The following is a 19,913-nucleotide window of genomic DNA, read 5'->3' on the forward strand; positions in this document are numbered from 1 at the left end:
GAAGGCTGTTTAGTAGCAGATATTCTGGTAACCATAGACCTATTACAAATTGCCGTAAGCAATGTCGGTATATCATGGTATGTGTAGACCTCAGGCTAATGTGGTCAGATTTATTAATTGCAAATATTATGAAGATGACTTCTTATCTAAATTCTTACCAGATGTCAAGTCACTCAGGCATGGATACTCTATCTGATGTCTTAGTAGCGTTCAAATACAAAAACTGTAGAAGAGCCTCAGCTCTCTTCTCTGTGTCATACGAGCCTCTCCATTATTCAAGTATTTGATTTTAAAAATTAAACAGCAAATTATTCATATAATCAGTTTAAACTCAAAGATGCCCCAGTTTGTTAGAGATTTTTAAACTACTAGACAAATGTAGTAAACAGCTTATCCAGTCACACGATCCGTGAACCGCGCGTTGAGGATACCATTTTGGAGCACTTGGCAACCTGTTGCTCCAACAGCGCTACCTGAGACACTTCCCCCAGTGACCTGGTGCAGCCTCACCAGGCTTGGAGAAACTGGCTGGTCTTTCTCCTTCTCAGAGGGCAGGCTCGCTGCCTCACACCTAAGTGCAGTATTTTATCAAGGTATTTACAGGCAGCGTGGGCTGAGGAAAGCAACAGCTTCTTCTCTCTTCTTTAAAAGGCAGCTCCCGTGTTTATTCAGTCTTTCCTATTGCACCTAACAAGAAGCAAAACCTAGGTAAAACCAATCTAGCTCAAAACCATTTGCTCAGCAATATCTAGATGGTGCAGCCGATCCCCACTGCAGATTGCCCTCTCTTGCTGGCCCTCCTCATCTTCCTTTCGCTGTTGCAAAATCCTACAGCAATGAAAAGGAAGAGCTTTGTTTGTAAAAGTCCTTGTTCATGCTTGACCAAATCTCCTGGTAAAAATGATCGTGCTTTGATTTTTAATTTAATTCTAATCAAGTTACTCATCCACCTTTTCATTTCTAAATGAAAAAAATTCCCAGTATCAGGTGAAATGATTTAACAGTTTGGTGAAAGAGGAAAAGAAATACTGAATTTTCTTGCTTCCATAAAAAAAAGCGTTTTTCAGTTGTGGCTTTTCTCATTCAAGTGCATTAATATGCATTATTATCTGCAATTTTAAGGCGTTGTCTAGAATATTTTTTTATTTGACATATACATATTTAAACAAACTATAATAAGGTTCTGGTACAAATAAAAATATCAACCATTCCTATTGGAGCAGAATAGTCATCAACCTATCAGAAGTCTTGTACTCATAAGCCTTTAGAAAGGCAAGCTTAAAAACCAAAGCACTAATCTTCAAACCTAGAGAATGGAAACAGTTCAAACAACACAGAAAGTTCCAAAGTCATACTGGCACATGTTAAAGAAAAAAAGGAAAATTTATGATATTTTGAAATCTACATTTAGGAATTTGATATCTTTTCTGACTGGACAGAGAGGCCCACCTGAAATATTATTACATCTCATCAAGTAGCTATATTTATAACTTAAGGACATGGAAAACTAAAGCTTTTAAAATTTTAAATCCATATAAAAATCAGAGGTCTATATTATCTATACAGTTAAAACCTCAGAGATTCTTGCTTACAAAAGCTACAAAAAACCCCAACTCAGACAACGACAGTTTAGCACTAAGGCTTGTAACATTTCGTTTTGTAAAGTGAAGTATTAAAGTATGAAATGCTCTTGAAATTTTATCTTGTAGATCAAAGTTATTTTAGGAATCACAAGCACATGGATATGTGATGCAAAATGACAGATTTTTAAAGCCATTCAAAATGTGGCCATGCTTTTTCTCTCCGCAGACTGCTGGCATTTGGCTTCATTAAGAATGAAATAATATGACAAATATAAACACTTGCAAACAGATTTTCTTCTGGGGGAAACTAGAACAGTCCATAAAGGGGTCTTTAATTTCCTGATAGTGTGAAAATGCCTCCTATGAGGTTGGTGAGGAAAAAAATCCATGCCTCAAAGGGGGAATTTGCTAGCTTGGTAAATAACTCTGACACGAAGATGATCTGCTATAAATTCAGTTTCAGGAGCGTGAAAGTCTGGGTATCTTCATAAATCAAGAAACAATGCACTCATCTGTATTACCTGCGCATTCCCTGCAGCATGGCTCTGTTGTTCTAAACGTTGCAATCGCATTTGTGCTAGAGCAGTAAAACAGCAGTAAAAGATAGCTGAAATAGCACTGCATATTCCTGCAGGAATAAGGCAGCTTTGTTACCAGGCTGACTTAGAGACTGTGACAGTCTTGGCTATTTGATAAAAGCCCTAACTGAACCAGGCAGTAGGTGAGGGCATAAACCAGGGGCTGCAACGCGGGGCGACATTACACATGTTTGGACAGCATCTGAAAGGCAGAAAGCGTTACATCATCCAACTTGGATACTTAAATATTGATCACGGCATGTTAACTCTTCTGAGGTGAGAACAAATCTCTCTTGTCCAATTCAAAGGACAACTCTGTGCTCTGGAGTGCTTCCTCAGCGGCACATATTCTCAGCAGCAAAGGAAGCTTTGCTTTCGTAAGGGGGAGAGAACAGACTCCACCACTGCTTACATCTGGATGCAATGGGGCTGTTGCTTATGGCGGTTCCTCAGGGTGCATTCTGCACTGCACTGAGAATTACAGTGTGTTGGTTTGCCAGCAACTGCAAATTGCTGTAACGGGAAAAAAAAAGACAAAGTAGGAACATCTGATGTCCCTTCGCCTATTTTTGAAGCTTGCTAAACTTGCAGATTAGCATGGCTGAGAAGAGAGCAACACTGGTGCAGGAAAACCTGAGGAGTAGGGGGAAAAAAGGGGAACGGGGAGAAGATTATTTCCTCTTTTCTCCACTTCAGAAGAGGAAAGGACGTGCAGGAAACCAACCAAGAGGAAACGGAGGGCTGAAGTCTGCCACTGGGCACCAAGTTCAGCATGCAGGGAGGGAGGGGAGGAAAAGGAGGAAGTGAAAAGATGCGATTCTCTTTATTTTAATAATTTCTCTGCTATTACGAAGTTCTACAATGAAATATTCCACCAGAATTTTCCTAAAACTGAGGTAAAGGCCTGCCCATATGTCAAAAATGACCAATAACACTATTTCATAATAAGTGTTTAGCGAAAACCCAACTGAAAAAAACCATACAAAGAAACTTCTACCAAAGTGCTCTGTGAGATCACATTATGGAAATCTGAGAAAATAGTGTCATTTTTCAGCATAGTGCCTCGAATCTTTCGATGCTTACTTGATTCTGTTTCAGTGTGGACACCAGTTTCTGCAAAGTGATGTTTTCTTCCTCAAGCTCGGTGTAGTCCTGTAGGAGTCTGGCCTCTCGAAATTTGTACTCTCGAATTTCATCTTTCATTCGTATCCTCTGTAGCTCCACCATTTCGTTGTTCTGATGAGAGAAAATGCAATGACATTACCGTTTATGCACAGCCACTTTCATGATGAACACTGCCTTTAGAACAGGCCAGACAGAAAATTAATCCTCAAATAGAATTGATTTAACAGTGCAAATTAAAACGGTATCACCTTTTAATCTGCAGCCAAGTCATTATAAGGGCACACAGGTAGGTGGGGGCACCTGCAAAGCCCTCCTTAAAAACCTGACACACACGCAACACTGTGCTGTGCAGGATCGCACCCAGCAGCCTGAGGACACATAAGGTCACCGTTTCGTTATTTCCATTAGTGTATGCAGTTCCCAGGCAGCCTTACGAGAGAGGTCACAAGGGATCGGTTTCACCAAAAATCCCTTCCGTTGGATTCCAGCTCCAACTGAGTTTGACATCAAGGGTCAGGTTATTCTGGAAAGGCTCTGCTGACATAACCCTGACGTAAAACATACTACAGGAAGATGGAGTTAACGCAGAGCTGGAAGAGAACAGTAACCGACACAGTCAGTAGGAGCAACCTCCCCTTCCACTTTGAAGAGGAGCCTGCGTTCAGCTGATTAATAGGAATAGGCATAATTGGTCACATCTTCTCCCTGCCTGCAGGAGGAACGTAACATTGCTACAGCAGCTGGTGGAGGGAAGCACTACTGTGACCTTAATGATGGGGCAGAGCCCTCTCGCTGCTGGGGTCTCAGAAAGAGCACACCTGGGAAGCTGTAATTGCTTTCTGTAAAAGGTTCCAAGTGTGGAGGGAGGGCAATCATTGGCCTTGTAGCTACCTGAAAAAGTCAAATGTTTAAGAAATCATTACGGCAGAAACTGTAGCCAGGGAGCTCTAAATAGATCAATCTGTACGACTCACCTTCTGGTATGTAAAGGATAAACCCCCATGTTCTGAATTGAGGACAAAGAGAATTTTGCTTAGCACCTAGGTTAAACCACTATAAACCTCTGGAAAATAACATTGCAAAGCCTGAAAAAAAATACATTGATTCAAGAGTTACAAAAGCACTTTTTAAAATGAAGCCTTTTTGTTAAAGAAAAATAAAAACCATCACCTTCCCCCTCCTGGCAGCTAACTAAGAAGATATAAAGCCCCTCCATGATTTCTTAACTGAAGGCACACCTTTGGTTTAAAGGATCCCCAGTGGCAGAAGAGTCACAGAGCACTAGATGAAAGTAACTCTCTGCAAACAGTCCTGCATCCATCACTGTCTAATAAACCCCTGAGCGAACTGTAAGAATGGCACCGCAGATGATTTCTTGAGGTGAAGGCATTTTATACCTCTGGGCTGCCTTTACATGCTCTGCCAGCACGTTCTCAGCCATGGGGGTTACTGACGCTATATACAGGTATACGTGAGACATGGACACCACCAAACGCGCGACTCCACCGCGTCAAGTATAACTAAGCTACTCTGCAACTCTCCCACTGTTTGGAGGATCATCAGCCCAAGGAATGAATAACAATCGGCTGACGTTCGCCCAGCGCTGACAGGAGCCCGGGAGCAGAAGGCTATGTGCAGCAGCTCTGCCCACTCAGCCCCCGGTGCAGTGGCAGCCAGACGTTTCCAGCAGTGCCGCCTGCACCTCGCCGGGGCGAGCCCACCACCACCACCACCATGCAGGACAGGTGGCTGCCGAGGGTCCACTCACGGGCCGAACTGGCTCTGCCATCAACACTGCTTGCTGATGGAAAGGAAGGCCTCTTCTAAAAGGGAGGAAGAAAAAAGGTGGCTGGAGATGGAGGATCTGAGAAAAGAATTTTTACTGAATCCTGATATGTTACTTTCCCCATAGAGCATGAGGCACACTACTTTGAAAAAGGCTCGGAAATTAACTTTGTGAGGTCAGAGTACTCCTTTGTCTTTCCTGTTACTGCAAACAGCAACAGAAAATGTGAGCTATCATCTTGCTGGAGTGCACTACCATCTCTTTAAGAAGACAAAAACCACACTACTTTGCCACTTGCAACTGCTGCTTCTCCTACATGATCTTGGGAGGTATAAACAGACCCATTTATAGCTCTCCTCTTCTTACACACAGAGAAACTACCTCTGCAGAGCAACCTCTGCTCATCATTACTTGTCAAGGAAAAACAGTATAAAAAGGGAAGACTGGTCAGTCGGAGCATCCTGTATGCCATGCCTGCCACAGCACTGCCCACCGTGCTTCCCGTGACCACAGTCAAAGCCCTGGCAGCTGCAACCAATCCTACTGCTGTGCCACAGAGGTGAAACAAACTCAGTGCGTTAGAGAACGTGGCATCACCTTTTCAAAGTAACGTAACGTGCGTTTTGTCACTGCAAACACCATAGAATTATTGTCCACGCTCCCAGATCCCTCCTCCTGTCAGCGAACATCTGCACGGTGCTGGCAAACGTCCAGCTGCAGAGTGCTCTAGTGCTTTCACCGCTCCCTATGAAAGGCGGCGCTGCCATGGTACGGGGTGAAAGCCTGGCGTTATCCAGGTTTATGAGCGAGCAGCCACAAGACGTGCTGGAGGGGAGGGCTGTTCTCTTTTCCTTCGTATGAGATCTCTGTGCATCTCATGGAAGTGAACTAGTCTTCAACCTATTAAAAAAAATCATGCTGAGTTTATTCTTTGTTACTGTCAGTAAGAAGGATATATTTGCTTCCATCAAACGCTCTGATTAAATGCAGTATCTTCTCACAAATCTCTGTTGTTACTTTGAACGATTATAAATATGTACTTCTTAAGCAGGCAATACGCAGTTATAGAGGACAGATCTTGCTGTACTGATAGAGTGGCAATAAGATGCAAACTTTTTATTTGGCCGTTGCATCTGTCCTCTTGGACTTCTGTGAAAACAGTATGTGAGAATTTAAAAACAGAAGGCAAAAAGGGCCTGTCAGCAGGGCAGTTATCTATACGAGCCACTAGGGGACAACATAACCCAAATTATTAGTAAAATAACTCATAATTAAACTTCACTGGTAATCAGGCACTGAACATTAAACCTGCAGGATAGAGCAATTGAGCCAGATGCTTTTACTAGGGCACTGCCTCAGGATGTTTTATGTTTCCAGAAAGGATTCCCCTATGAACTACTGTATCTGTAAAAACCAAATGAATCCAAGTGGTGGAGCCACTGACACATGAGCAACGTTTTAATGGCTCTAAATTATTTTCAACCCCAGTCTCCAGCTGAACATGGTGCAACGGTTTTAATGGATCAGTGCCAAAAAAGAAGGAAAAGGCCTTTCTATGAAACTATAGAAAACAACAGAGTCCTTGTCAGCATTGCATCTAATTATATGTGAGCACTAATTGTGGAAGACGTCAGTCACAAAGCTCAACGCATGTCTAATGAACCTACACATAACAGAACAGACCATGAAAAATTGAAAACAGAAGGCTCAGTTGCGATAAGGTCTCTTCAGATCACCCATCCACTAGTATTTAGATATATTTTCAGACTTGCCATATATGAAAAGTGAAAGACATCTCTAGGTTTCATAAGGGCAAGGGGCATATCTGTATAGTACAACCATCACTTCAATCCTGACAGGTCTCTGAGCATCAGCGGAATGTAAATATTAAATAATAAACTTTTGTACTTCTTACCAAAATTAAATGCAATATACATGAATACATTATTCATTTTTGATTCAGTGTAGATTTTTAAAATGCTGTGTTCCATATGCTGCATACAGAGCACGTTGTATTAATTGTGTGTGTAGACACTGTAATACATTGTGTAATATCAAATAGTTGCAAATGAGAAGGTACTTTAAAGTGAACGAATAGAAATGTCTAATCTTGAAAACTATGAGAAAGGACTTAAAAAAAAAAAAAAAAAAAGATACCTTGGTGGTCATTCTTTTGTCAGAACACCCCTAGTGTTGCCCAAGGAAGCTGCTTGTTTCAGCCTTGAGTTGCATCATTGTACCTAAGCATAGCAAACTGGGCAAGGGACAGTGACCTGAAGTTGGGTATTCTCATCTCCAAGCTGAGAAGTGAGCTCTGGTGGCTCTAGATTTCTTGAACTACGGGCCCACAGACTGAACTTATTGAAAACCGGTGTTGTTTTGAAGCTGCCTTTTTAAAGTGAGTGCAGTTCCATTAACTGTTTTTGGTTCTCCCCTATCTTGGGTTACATGAAGGACGTTTTTTATTTCTGGATTTTGTCTACTATTCTTTGTCCCAAACATAATTAGGGAATTACTGTTTGAGCTTTTTCTCTACATTTTTTTTCCTACAAATTTTCATAAAAAGATTTCAGGCCCTTAGTACAGTAAAACATACTGTTTTTCACACTGCAGAACAGTCTTATAATCAGAAATTAATTATATGCCTCAAATTACCCTGACTAAATCACTACTTATCTGTTGGAATATGCAAGCCATAGCATGATGTTGTGTGTAACTTTCTAATTTTCACAGCTCATGAGTAGGAGAACAATGGAAAATTTATATACTTCCAATTTAATAGCATTGTATTATAGCTGATGCAGTATAAAATCCCATTCGATCTGATGACAGTTTTATTGCACTAGCAGTAAATTGAATGTAATAGAAAGTTTATGCTCAGACTAATATCCATGATCTCATGTGTTTGTGGACAAGTCTCACCGTAAATTTGTATGCCATGTTTACTTTACACTGCAGAGGAAAATAAAAAAATGTATTTTTTATGAAGAACAATAATAGGCACATCATAGAAAACACAGTTTAACTGTGGTTCAAATTTAATTACAAACACGCTAACTTCACATGGGGAAGCACTACCAGCAGAGCTTTGGCCAAAACCAGCTTTGGGACTTCTTTCAGGATCATTCCATCACAAAACTAACCTCACATTCATACTTGATTTTGGCTTCTTTTAAAATATATTATTTGTATAATCTTGGCAAAACACAAGTATAAATAAATTAATGAGAAATTAATGAAGAATAACCAAATCAAGTGTCTGATTCATTACTTTTAGAATATACAGATATATCTCCTTAGAAACTTCAAAGCCTAGTTACATCTCCTCTTTAGAAACCTCTACATCGTGAGTACATTTTTTATTTTCTGTAAACAATGGAAAATCTAATTCTGCATCATACAGAGAATTCTTCTCACCAGCACGATGTAGCAGGACACCCAAACACCACTGGAAAGCCAGCCCTCCTCCTTTCTACTGATGAAAGAATCCACACAAGAAAATAGTACAAGGTAAAGACCCAGCATGAGACTTGCCACAGCAGGGTGGAGGTGACCAGGGAGCATCGGCTGGTCTGCAGAGACACCCAGCTTGCCCTGGCAGGTCCTGATTTTCATTCTGAAGGGATAAGGGAAGTTGAGAGAAGAGAGGACGAAAAGAGGAATAGAAGAGCAGGGGCTATTTTCTTTTATTTACAATCGACTGATTTAAGTCCCCAAAGAAGGTCCCTAGACTAGCCTTAAAGTTTGCTTCTCTCATATACAGGAATACACACCTTGAACTGAAAGAATGACATTTTCCATGTTTCCAGATATATTTAAAACCATAATGGGATTTTGTGGATGACCTAGCGTGACCTGCTCTGACTCTTTTGCAGAATTTGCAGCCCAATTCCCCTGACTCATAAATGCAGACGCCTAGCTAAGCAAGGACGGAGCATCTCTTACAGAACCATTTTTGCTTCCCTTTCAGTACACAGATATCTCTATATCCCAAAATAAATTATTTCATAGGTTCTTTTTTGCTTATTGTTAAAAGTCTGCATCCTTCTTTTTAATCTGAATTTATCTGATCTCATCCTTCAAATAGTTTCATTCATCTGGTATTAATATAGAGTTCATGATATTATATCTGATCTAACCGTTGTAATGACATGCTACTTTAAGAGCATGAATACTGCTCCTATTGTTCAAAAACATAAACCACCAACTTTTGAAATTACGTACAATTCTGATATTCCTTAACTTTTGATATATCATTGTCTCAAAACCAGGAAAAAAGCAGACATGCTATTGTGCACAAGATATTTTTGAAAATATATCTGTAGAATAACGTAAGTACCTATAATCTTTCCCTTCCATGGATTAGTTACAAAATGACAGCACTATCAAAAAAAAGGATGAAAAAAGCCATATATTGTTTAGCTGTTGCACATTGAATAAAAGCCAGATCGAGATAATGTATGTTTCAAGTTCCTTCACCAACAATGGTTCTTAAATAAAGCATTTATAACGCACCTAATAATTTCATCTGAAATGCTCAACGCATTTAATCGGAATTGCTAAATCTAAAGACGTAAGGTGAATTTCTGTCAAGAGCAATTACATGGCCCATTTATGTAGTTATCAGAGTTTGAAACCCGTTAATACTTAATGTTGTAAATCTTGCTACATATAAACCCCTATAAAATATCTATTTTATTGACTTTCATATATAAGTACATATAAAAAGACAGAAGTTAAGAACGTTCTGGTTATTTAGGTATTTAATTTTACTGCCGAGTATCACGGTCACATAATATTATATAGATTTATTTATAAACTGATATAAACTACAAATCTCTAATCATACATGTGTATCTGGTGAATGTATGAAAAATAGTGGCCTGATTTGACTGCACTAATAGCAATTAATTATATATAAATTGTATATTATAATTGATATTAGCACCCTATAACAAACACTGCTGTAATATTCCCAACTAATTTCTTCATAGAAAGATAAACTTCACTGAACTAAACTGTATTAAAAGAGCATGACAGGAATTCCAGACTCCAGGGTTATTGCACAGTTCAGTTAATACGAACCTTCCACATATCTGCAGAATGATGTCATACATTAACATATGATCATTGCAAATAGTAAAATATCAATTGGCTGGAAAAAGTTCTGCCATGAGAAGGACATTGTGGAGATCATTTTGTTTAAACTTAAAACTCTGTTACTCATCTGTCTCCTGCAGCTCTAGTGGCATTAAACATTTCTAAGAAGTGGGAGCCTTTATTACTAAATATCACACTGACTGGACAAAAGAAAGATGATGCCATATCCATGCCATGGATTAGACTGACAACAACATCTTGCAAATGCAGCACTGTCCACAAAGAGTCTTCTCACAGTCCATTCAGGCCTATACTGGCCTTCAGATTTCTCCAGGTGCCAATGGACAAAACCACGTCCACCCAGGGGCCAGCCACAGCCCAAAGGCCAGTCCCACTCCCACTTAGAGAATCACAGAATCGTTTAGGTTGGAAAAGACCCTTAAGGTCATCAAGTCCAACCATTAACCTAGCACTGCCAAGTCCACCGCTAAATCATATCCCTAAGGACCATGTCTTTTAAATACCTCCAGGGATGGTGACTCAACCACTTCCCCAGGCAGTCTGTTCCAATGCTCGACAAACCTTTCAGTGAAGACATTTTCCCTAATATCCAATTTAAACCTCCCTTGGTGCAACTTGAGGCCATTTCCTCTTGTCCTATCGCTAGGAGAGAGGAGACCAACGCCCATGTGGCTACAACTTCCTTTCAGGTAGTTGTAGAGAGTCATAAAGTCTCCCTGAGCCTCCTTTTCTCCAGACTAGACAATCTCAATTCCCTCAGCTACTCCTCACAGGACTTGTTCTCTAGACATTTCACCAGCTCCCTCCATGCCATGTTCTTATTGACATCCTCCCAACTCCATTGCTCCAGGAGCAGGATGGACTCCTCTGGCACTCCCATGCTCTGGTCAGGATGAAGAGCACAGGGTGGGACTGTGCAGCTATGGGTGGACAGGGCACTACCTCTTAATGTCACGCTTTAGCTAAATTATTTTGTCACATCCTCATTATTCCCACTGCACTGAATAGTGCTCGAGCAATTCTCAAGACTCCACTCTCTGAAGCAGGGGTGTTGCCCACTCTACATCACTGATTATCCCATGGCTGACTGGGTACTGTTATAAAGACACCAAACCCAAATTGCTCTTGCCAGATTAGCCCAAGGGAAAAAAAAAAAAAGGGGGGGGGGGGGGGGCAAGGGGGTGGTCTGGAGTGCTTTGGACTGCATGGCAATTTCATATTTTTTCCCCAATTACAACCATTCCTGTGAAGGTTGTCACTTTCTATCCACAATTTAAGAAGCCAACAGAAGTGATTCTACATGACGATGCCTGAAGGCAGGCTTTTTGATAGAGGATTCATACAGGCCTTTTCAAGCTCATCAAGAAACCAAGAGCTAGTTTTAAAGCCTAACTGATCATCTGGGAGAAGCATCTGCCAGTTATACGCATCTCTCTGAGAGGCCATCTGTCAGGTGCAAACTGCCAGATTTCCTTCTAGACCCAAAGGGACACCGGCTAACCAACACAAGGGAAGTTGTGCTAACAGGGTGCAGGTCTGGGATCAGTTTAAGCTCAGCATTACCATAGCTGTTGCTCCCAGGTCCTGACTCTCCCCTGGGCCAGCGCTAGCTTTCACATCATCACCCAGATCAGAGGCAGCAAGCCACCCCAGAAAGCAAACACACACAAAGTTCGTTTTAATGGTATTTATACTCCTTGACACTACTGACATGGTGGACACACAGACACCAGTGCTAGCAGGAGGCAGAGAATAGGAAGACATGCTGCTTCTATTTTGGATATGCTTGCTGCTCAGCAACAACTGTATCTACTCCGAGTATCAGAGGTGGAAACCCAGCCTCATCTATGTAAACTATAAAATTTACACAGCCTCCAGCAGGACTAAGATTTCACTGTATGTACTGAAATGTTGAGGCGCAGAGAGTGGTAAAGTGAATTTCTGAGGACGGAAAGAGAAAAGACATCAAAGCACCTAAATAAGAGGGGTGAGCTCCACTATTTTAGCACCTATTATGTTTGGTTCGTATGGAAAAATATGTCCCTGTTTATCGACTGCTTGCTTTTGCATTGCTTTCTGCTGTCTTACTTTTGATGTCCCTGTGGTTACCTATCTCTGAGCGCGCCGGGCAGCAACTCCATTCTCCCATGTTCCAGGCACGGAGCTACTGCTCCTTGTAAGCTTTCCATTCCCCATGGCAACTGCCTCCCCTCCCCAGGACTCGGAGCTATTTTAATTACAGCTCACTGCTAGCTCAATCCTACACTCCTTATACCAGTAATCAAGCCGCGCTGTCAAGGGACGCACGTGCCGGGCCAAGGCTCTCAGCTCAGCCTCGCCATCCTGCACTGCATTACAATACTATCCAAGCTCTGCTTTGTTTCAATTTGCATGCTGAGCCAATCTTTGGTCTTGTAAACACCAGCCAGACATTGCAATACTGATGCCTGTGAGCAAGTGTCTTCTCCTGGTGTGGGAAGACTGTGCTGCAGCACTGTGTTAGAGCTCAGGAAGCTGAGTGTATGTCAACATACAGACCAAAGGCTGGGCACCAGTACTAATAAATCTGGTCCCTAGGACAGTGCAGCTAAATTAGTGGGGGGCTGAGTTCAAATTAATCAAACATGTAATTAATCCTGATCCTCAGCTCAGAAAAGATCATAAAAATCATAGAAAAATGGATCTCAAAGGGGCCCCTGGGCAGCATCTCATCCATTTGTCTTTCCCAGGACAGAGGCAACTACATCTATATCATTCCTGGTATCTGTCTAATCTCTTCTTAGCCACTTCCAAAACAGATACCATCACCTTTCCCAGAAACTTGTTTCCTGACTTTACTTTTGCCTTTGTCAGAAACCTTTTCTTAATGTCCAATCTGAACCCATGTCTTTCACACTGCAAGAGGAAAACAGTATTTCTTCTCCTACCCACAAAAGGCAGGAAAATAAATGCATCTGTTCCTCTCTCTGCAGGAGTCTCCCGTTTACCCATCTTCAGCCACCTCTCTCTCCTCTACAAACGGAAGAGCACATGAGAAGTGAGGACCCCAGATAGCTCCTACCACAGAGAAAACTCATTCGATATCCTTGCATGAAACACAGCAGAAATGCAGGGAGATGAGTAACGACAACAACAGTAACTAGATGTTGGGGGAAAAAGAATAGGAGACCCCAATTAACACTCCACATTTCCTCTAGTAACTGGTTCCTCACAGTGAATTAAGAGAGAAGAAATATATTGAAAGAAACAAAGAACCCATTAACACTTTTTAGAAAGTACTGTTAATAAATAGCTAAAGTATACAAAGAAACTATTCACAGGTACAAATCTATTTCAAGTAGTCATCTGCTGGGATGTTCTCTATTGTGCGCAGAGGAGCTGCGACAGCTCAGCATCAAAGCCCATGCTCATAGCAGAGCTTCCCTTGTCAAAATTATTCTTGCAGATTGCCAGCTGCAGAGGTGTTTTAAAAGCTCGTTATGAATCTGCACCCACCGCCCTCCCAATGACAACAGAATATTTCAAGTGCCCCTTGAAAAACATCAATACAGTATAAAAGGTTGCTAAGGAAGGAGCAACAAGAAAGTTAAACTTGAGTAATTCTCCTTCTTCTCCAGAAGGACAGAGACATGGCATCCTTAAATAAACACATCTGTGCCACAAAATTCAAATGTTATCATGCAGCCAATTCTGTCGTTATTAAGAGAGAGTATTTCCTCAAAGTCAGGAGTAATTTCAACAATTAAAATCCATGTAACATTACCCATCTGCTGCAAAAAGCAGCAAGACATTCCACAGCTTATTTGACCTTGTGTGCAGAACACCCACCCACCCACCCCCACTTATTCTTCTGTGACATGAGCAGAAACATCAATTCAGAAACAGGAGTTGATGAATATTAAAAAGATTAAAATGGCTCAATGACTAACGTCTTTTTTCCCCTCAAAGATTTAGTATTTTTATTTTAGGTAATATAGTTGAGTGACTTAGGTGACAAATATAGCCAAAGGTAAGTACCTCATCTATCTGTAAACTACATCCTTTAGGACTGAATTTTACACATAATTTTTATTCATTACAGCGTACATGGTGATTCATGAATACGAATGCCTACGTAGAAGATTTGATAAGGTAAACCGCGCTAAAGGTTACTTGAATTTATCAACATATGCAGTGAAAACACCTGTACTCAGGAGGAGTCTCTAACATTGTAGTACTTCTGACTATTCACTATAAATTGGTTTGAAACCTGATAATGGCTTGTATAATCTGCCCTTTCCTTTATTTCTTTTAATATGGACTGCATATTTCGCAGATTTACTTTTCATATATATATTACAGTCAACAGTAGTAACTTTTACATTTATGGATTGACAGTTTTCTATCTTATCCTTAAAAGGCTGAGCAAACAAGATTCTCATTGCTTGGCATGCAGGACAGAAATAAAAATGTAATACGTGCTATAAGAACACAGTGCAAGGGCTGACTATTAATGCCATAATCTCTGTGAGAGTTACTCAAGTATGTTGCTCATGGCAGCACAGCCTTAAAATTAAATTATTCTTCTGGAAATTGAATAAACAGTGATATTATTCACTACCTGCAATGCATCAAAACAGAAAAAAATGCCATAAAATGCCATATTTACTCAGGGAGTAAAATATCAGTCAAGTTACGGGATTGTTTGACTTTGAATACTAAAATGATGCTTAAATCTACTTTTTTCCTGTTCTTTTGTATTCTCCTTTAAAATCATTGCTCTTTTCCTTTTGCCATTTGTTTCTACTGGACTTCTATCCATGTCATGATGGGTGTTGGTCTGATAACAGAAGAATTCTGCTGAAATGGATTACTCAATTATTAATAAGATACAGTTAAAAGAACTTCGCTGGGAATGCCCACAAAAAACTTAAAACAGCCCTTTAGTTACCTAAAGATAAAATCCACTAAAGCACCGATAATTTTCTATAAACACCTTATGTCATAAGGACGACAGTATCTCAGGGCAAACACCAGGAAACCTCAGTGAGCAAAGGGACTCGGCAGCTCTCGGAGATGGGCTGCAAAGTCCCAAGGTCAGCATGAGAGAGAAGGAGTTTCCTTGTCCTTGCTGAAGTTGTGCTCAAAGACCTTGACAAAGAACTACTCTTCTTCCAGATTCATGGAACTCCAGAAGAACATGCCTACATGACAAGTAGACAGGAGAACATTTTTTTCAAAGACATGTTCAGCTAAGTCTTATCTATCTCAATATCAGTGCTTCCAAATTCCGAACTCAGCCTTTGCTCAAACCTTCGAGGCTGCTGGTGACAGCTGGGTGAAACGGGGGTGCCAGACAGGCCACCTTGCCTGGCCCTGGCTGGCTCAGACACCCAGGGAAGATGCCAGCAGCATTACAGCCTCCCCATCCAGCTCTTGGCAGCAATGCCCCCCACCCACATATAAGGCTGGAGTGCCCGACTGTAAATCTCCAGCTACTGATAAGATACTTGAAGTGAAGGATTGCAGTCCAAAGTCTTAATTGCTCCCTCTGCTTTCTAACATCCCAGCATGCCACTGCTGAATGATAGCGCAAGCTCTTTTTGTTTTTTTTCTAACTGATTTTTAATTTAAATATAAAAAAAAAACACTAGAGGATGGCTGCAAGATCGTTACAGTGTTCTTCAATTTCCTCTGAGTTTTTAAAGTACTCAACCAAGACCTTGATGTAACATCCTTACTAATGAAATCCAAAATCAGTTTCAGAAATAACTATTTAAATGCAAGTTTTTCAGTACTTATTGTTGTATGCCCAATAGCTTGAACAACCGAATTCAGATATACGCTGCATAAAAAGTGCAGCAGAATAATCAATGTAGTGAAACAACAGCCATCCTCAGGGAGGAAAAATAACTTCGCACTTGAACTAGGTCAGAATTCAGACAAGCAACAGGAATAAAATGAGATTTATTAACTCCCCTTCATTAATTGATCAATATATTCTGTGTCACACCTGCACAGTTGTGGACCATTCTCTGGTTTTTCATCTTTGAAATATTGCTACCAGTGCCTGGAGGGAAGACGACCCAGGCTGCTGACAATTCCTTGGGCTCTTAATTATTATACTGAGGTTGAGTTTATCCAGCATCTCAACTAGGGAATCGACTTTGCATCTTCCTGATCTTGTGTGCCCACGTACAAACATATATATGAGACATGGGACACGCATCACACGTACACACTTGCACCATGCACTTTGTGCAGTGTAATGCAGGATATTGCCAAATATAAGAGCAGAATGGAAAAAATCCCCCAAACAGAACTTCCGATGTAATCGCGACTTCTGGCAGCGCATTACCCCTTTCAGAGACTGCACACTTGTTTAATAGCCTCTGCCTTTCACCACACGAAAGTTTCTGTGGCACAGGCAGTTTTTCTTCAGCTTGGACAGAGTGCAAGTACCTCTTGGGAAAGACTGAAACCATGAGCAGAAAAAAATTAACCCTGCAAACACATCTCTCTATCCTTTGGAGGCATCCTGCCTCAACAGATGTAAGCTCCTTATGATCAAGTGGTCAAGCTGCCCCAGTACATGAAATTAAAGTGCTATCCATTTTGGTGTTCCAGAGTATGGTGGGCATTACTTTCCAGCAGTTTGGTGTGTGTCTGCTGCAGGAGCCATGTAGCTGCAGCAAGCACAGGGAAGAGAGCTGAGCTGCTTTAGGAAAAGAACATCCCCATTACAAACCAGAGGCATTAATTGTGTGGGAGGAACCAAGTCAAAATCCCTGGGTTTCCATAAAGTACGGATTTCTTTCTATGTGAATTCAAAGCCTCAAGTTACAGTTAAAACTCCATTTCTGCCCTCAGACCTGAGAAAGTAGGAACCATCGCTCTCCCTGTGGACGTTTCCAGCTATCATCACTAAATGGGAAGCTTTCAGAGGCAGCTTTCACATAGCAACAAAAGGATGAGTAAGACAGCAGTTTCTGAATCCTAAATCTTTTCCCACACACACTCCTGAGCCCCTCAGAGATCACGTTAGTTGAGTTTCAGGAGCATCTCGATAGAATTCAGAGGTACTGTATTGCAACTGCTGCTTCTAACAGGGCCTTTTTTTGCCTGCTCTCACAAATAAATGTAGCATACAACCTAAACACTTTCCTCAGTCAGTCCCATTAAGGGACTGGAGCTGCTTTAGCACTGTTCTGCCAGGCTGCTGTTCGACCCTGACCAAGCTGGTGTTATGTTTAGAAACTGCTTTACTCACTAAACTACATACTTCAGAGTAGGCATGCTAGCTTCCTAAGAGAGGAGACAGATTTCAAGCAAAACTAAACATTCCTGTTCCAAACAGGCTTTCATGTTCTTTCTTATTCCCTTGAGGAAGTGTTTGGATGACCCAGAGAAATCTCAGTGAATCTTTTCCAACCCTTTTCCTCAAATGTAAACATTGTACTGAAAGCTTCTCCGGCTGCTTTATATCCAGCAGTAAAAATATCCCACCCTGCCTAATAACATCAACAATCCATTTTTTCCTCTCCTCTACCATTTGTGGTCCTTCTTCTGCCCACTGAAGAATGCCAAAATGTTTCTTTCTTCTGCCCCTCCAATCCTTACTTCTTATTCCCTGTTTCTTCAACAAGGGGCATGAGCGTGCTGAACTTGCAACAAACACTAATTTCTCTCAAATATCTGTCATTTGGGTTAAACAGGGTTAATGAAAGACACAAATGTGATGTATAATAGCTAAATTCCAAGTGACAAGAAAAGAAAAAAAGATTCTTAATCTCGCAGGCAGCTCATTTGCCAAACTTCATCAAGAAAGTACATTAGTACCCTGGTGATGACAAATGTTTTAAGCTGATTATTCATTAAAAAAGAAGAAAGTATCATACACCAATGACAAAAAACAGAAACAGAAACCAACAGCAGCAGTCTATGCCACTGTGCTACCTGTCTCGGGGACAGAGGGACAGGCTGGTCTCTAATATTGTTTTCCTCTGAAGCTTTAAGAACCTGAGGATATCATCTGGCAATCAAGGTAGTTGTTTTTTTTTTTTAAAAAAAAAAAAAAAAAACAAACAACAAAACCCCAAAACTTTCTCCCAACTTCTCCTTTCATTTTAAGGCCATATTCTCATATTCATGGGAAAAATCTAAGTAAGACAAACAAAACTAAACCAATGAAATCAACCTAAGCCATCATTTTGAAATAGAATCCCCAACTGTCAGTAAATAAGTTGTGATATTTTTGGTTCTCAGTTTGCAAGAAGAGGCTGAGGAAGCACTGTAGACATGAATTTTTGTCTCCACAGTCCAGACCCCTCTAGGTGAAAATGCATCTTTTAACATATATTAGCTAGTGTATGTTAATTAGCCCACAATAAAAGCACACGATGGAGAAAGTAAGTCATAATATCTTTGCATGTTACATGGCTGCATTCAGTCTCAACAGGTGGTACCAAAGTAACATGTTAGCATGAGGATTTTAACAGTAACTAATACCTGGGAATAAATGTCTTTTTTTTTTCTTTTATGTTTGACGAGGCCCTGAATACTTGCTTGAAATGGAGCATAGTAAGTCAAGGTTAGCTTGACTAATTGCACCTGAATTTTATTTTTTTCCTACAATAGATTTACTTTCACATATTTTACTTCAGTGTAACAGATTGTGGTAAGAGATATCCCATTCCACAAGCCTGAGCATCAGTCCCTTTGTCTTCTGCAGAAATTCTACAGCTGATCTTAACCCGGGGTAGTCAGGGGAAGAATCTGGATAGGAAACCTTAAAACACTGTCGTTTGGTGAGCTTTGAATAGGATCCCACGTTTCTGGTAAATGTGGGACTGGAAGGGGAAGGTGAAACAGCAGCAGATCACAAAGCACACATCAGCCTGTGGCACAGCTATTTTCTCACAGCGGCCTTGAAGCCAAGCACCATCTCTGCCAGGCTCTGAGCAAAGACCAAAGGCTCCCCCTTCTCCCAGCCCTGGGAAATGGCTCAGAGATGGAGCTCCTTCTGACTGTACCATGTATTTCATCACACCAAAACTGGTGCTGATTGTGCATTGTGCTGATAAGGACAGTCAAGGCTCTGGATAAAGCATCTCCTGGCTCAGTACAGCTCTTTGAAAACACTGAAATGCCACAATACTTGTTTCAGACAGGAACTCTTCTTTGTTTTCAAAGGTGAAAGGGGACTGCTTTATATAAGGCAGTCTCCGTTAATATGGGCTTTCATGGGAGAACAAAAGCCAATGATGCAATTTTTCCTGCTTAGAATCTCAATTAGAAACTTGGATTTAGCACCAGTACACAGCTTTGAGAGTAACTGGGAAACGGGAGAGAAGAGTTGATGTAGAAGAAGGGATTTCTCAAAGTGAAAAACAAACTTTATTTAAAGTGAAATCCAGTTGTAATACCCTGTAATTTAAGAGCAAACCAAAAAAGATGGTAGGTTCTTTAAATACTCCACCAGGGAAAATGCAGAATACTACTAGTATTTTCTGAATTTAAGCACGCAAAATTCATGTGAAAGACAGCCACTGCATGACAGAGTCTGGGTCTTCTTTTGCAAGATATAAAGAACAACCCGATAGATTCATAATAGCACTGTTAAACACTCTTGAATATCAAAGGCACTGGAAAAAAGGATTACAATATTTGAACCTTGAGTAGGGAGAACACTACATTTCAGTTAGCATCGTGGATATGAGAATCCCAGGAATTTCTGGGCTT

At 40.8% G+C, this 19,913-nt stretch overlaps 1 protein-coding gene across 1 annotated transcript in view; it reads right to left on the bottom strand.

The window, feature by feature from the left end:
• BICD1 (BICD cargo adaptor 1) overlaps positions 1-19,913 on the bottom strand; it is a 179,987-nt gene that overhangs the window by 45,277 nt on the left and 114,797 nt on the right. Inside the window, exon 3 of the mRNA XM_086610395.1 lies at positions 3,245-3,397. Coding sequence (XP_086466521.1) covers positions 3,245-3,397 — 153 coding nt within the window. The remainder of the gene's footprint in view (positions 1-3,244; positions 3,398-19,913) is intronic.

Source organism: Tauraco erythrolophus, chromosome 4, assembly GCF_009769465.1.
Source record: "Tauraco erythrolophus isolate bTauEry1 chromosome 4, bTauEry1.pri, whole genome shotgun sequence".
Lineage (NCBI taxonomy): Eukaryota > Metazoa > Chordata > Aves > Musophagiformes > Musophagidae > Tauraco > Tauraco erythrolophus.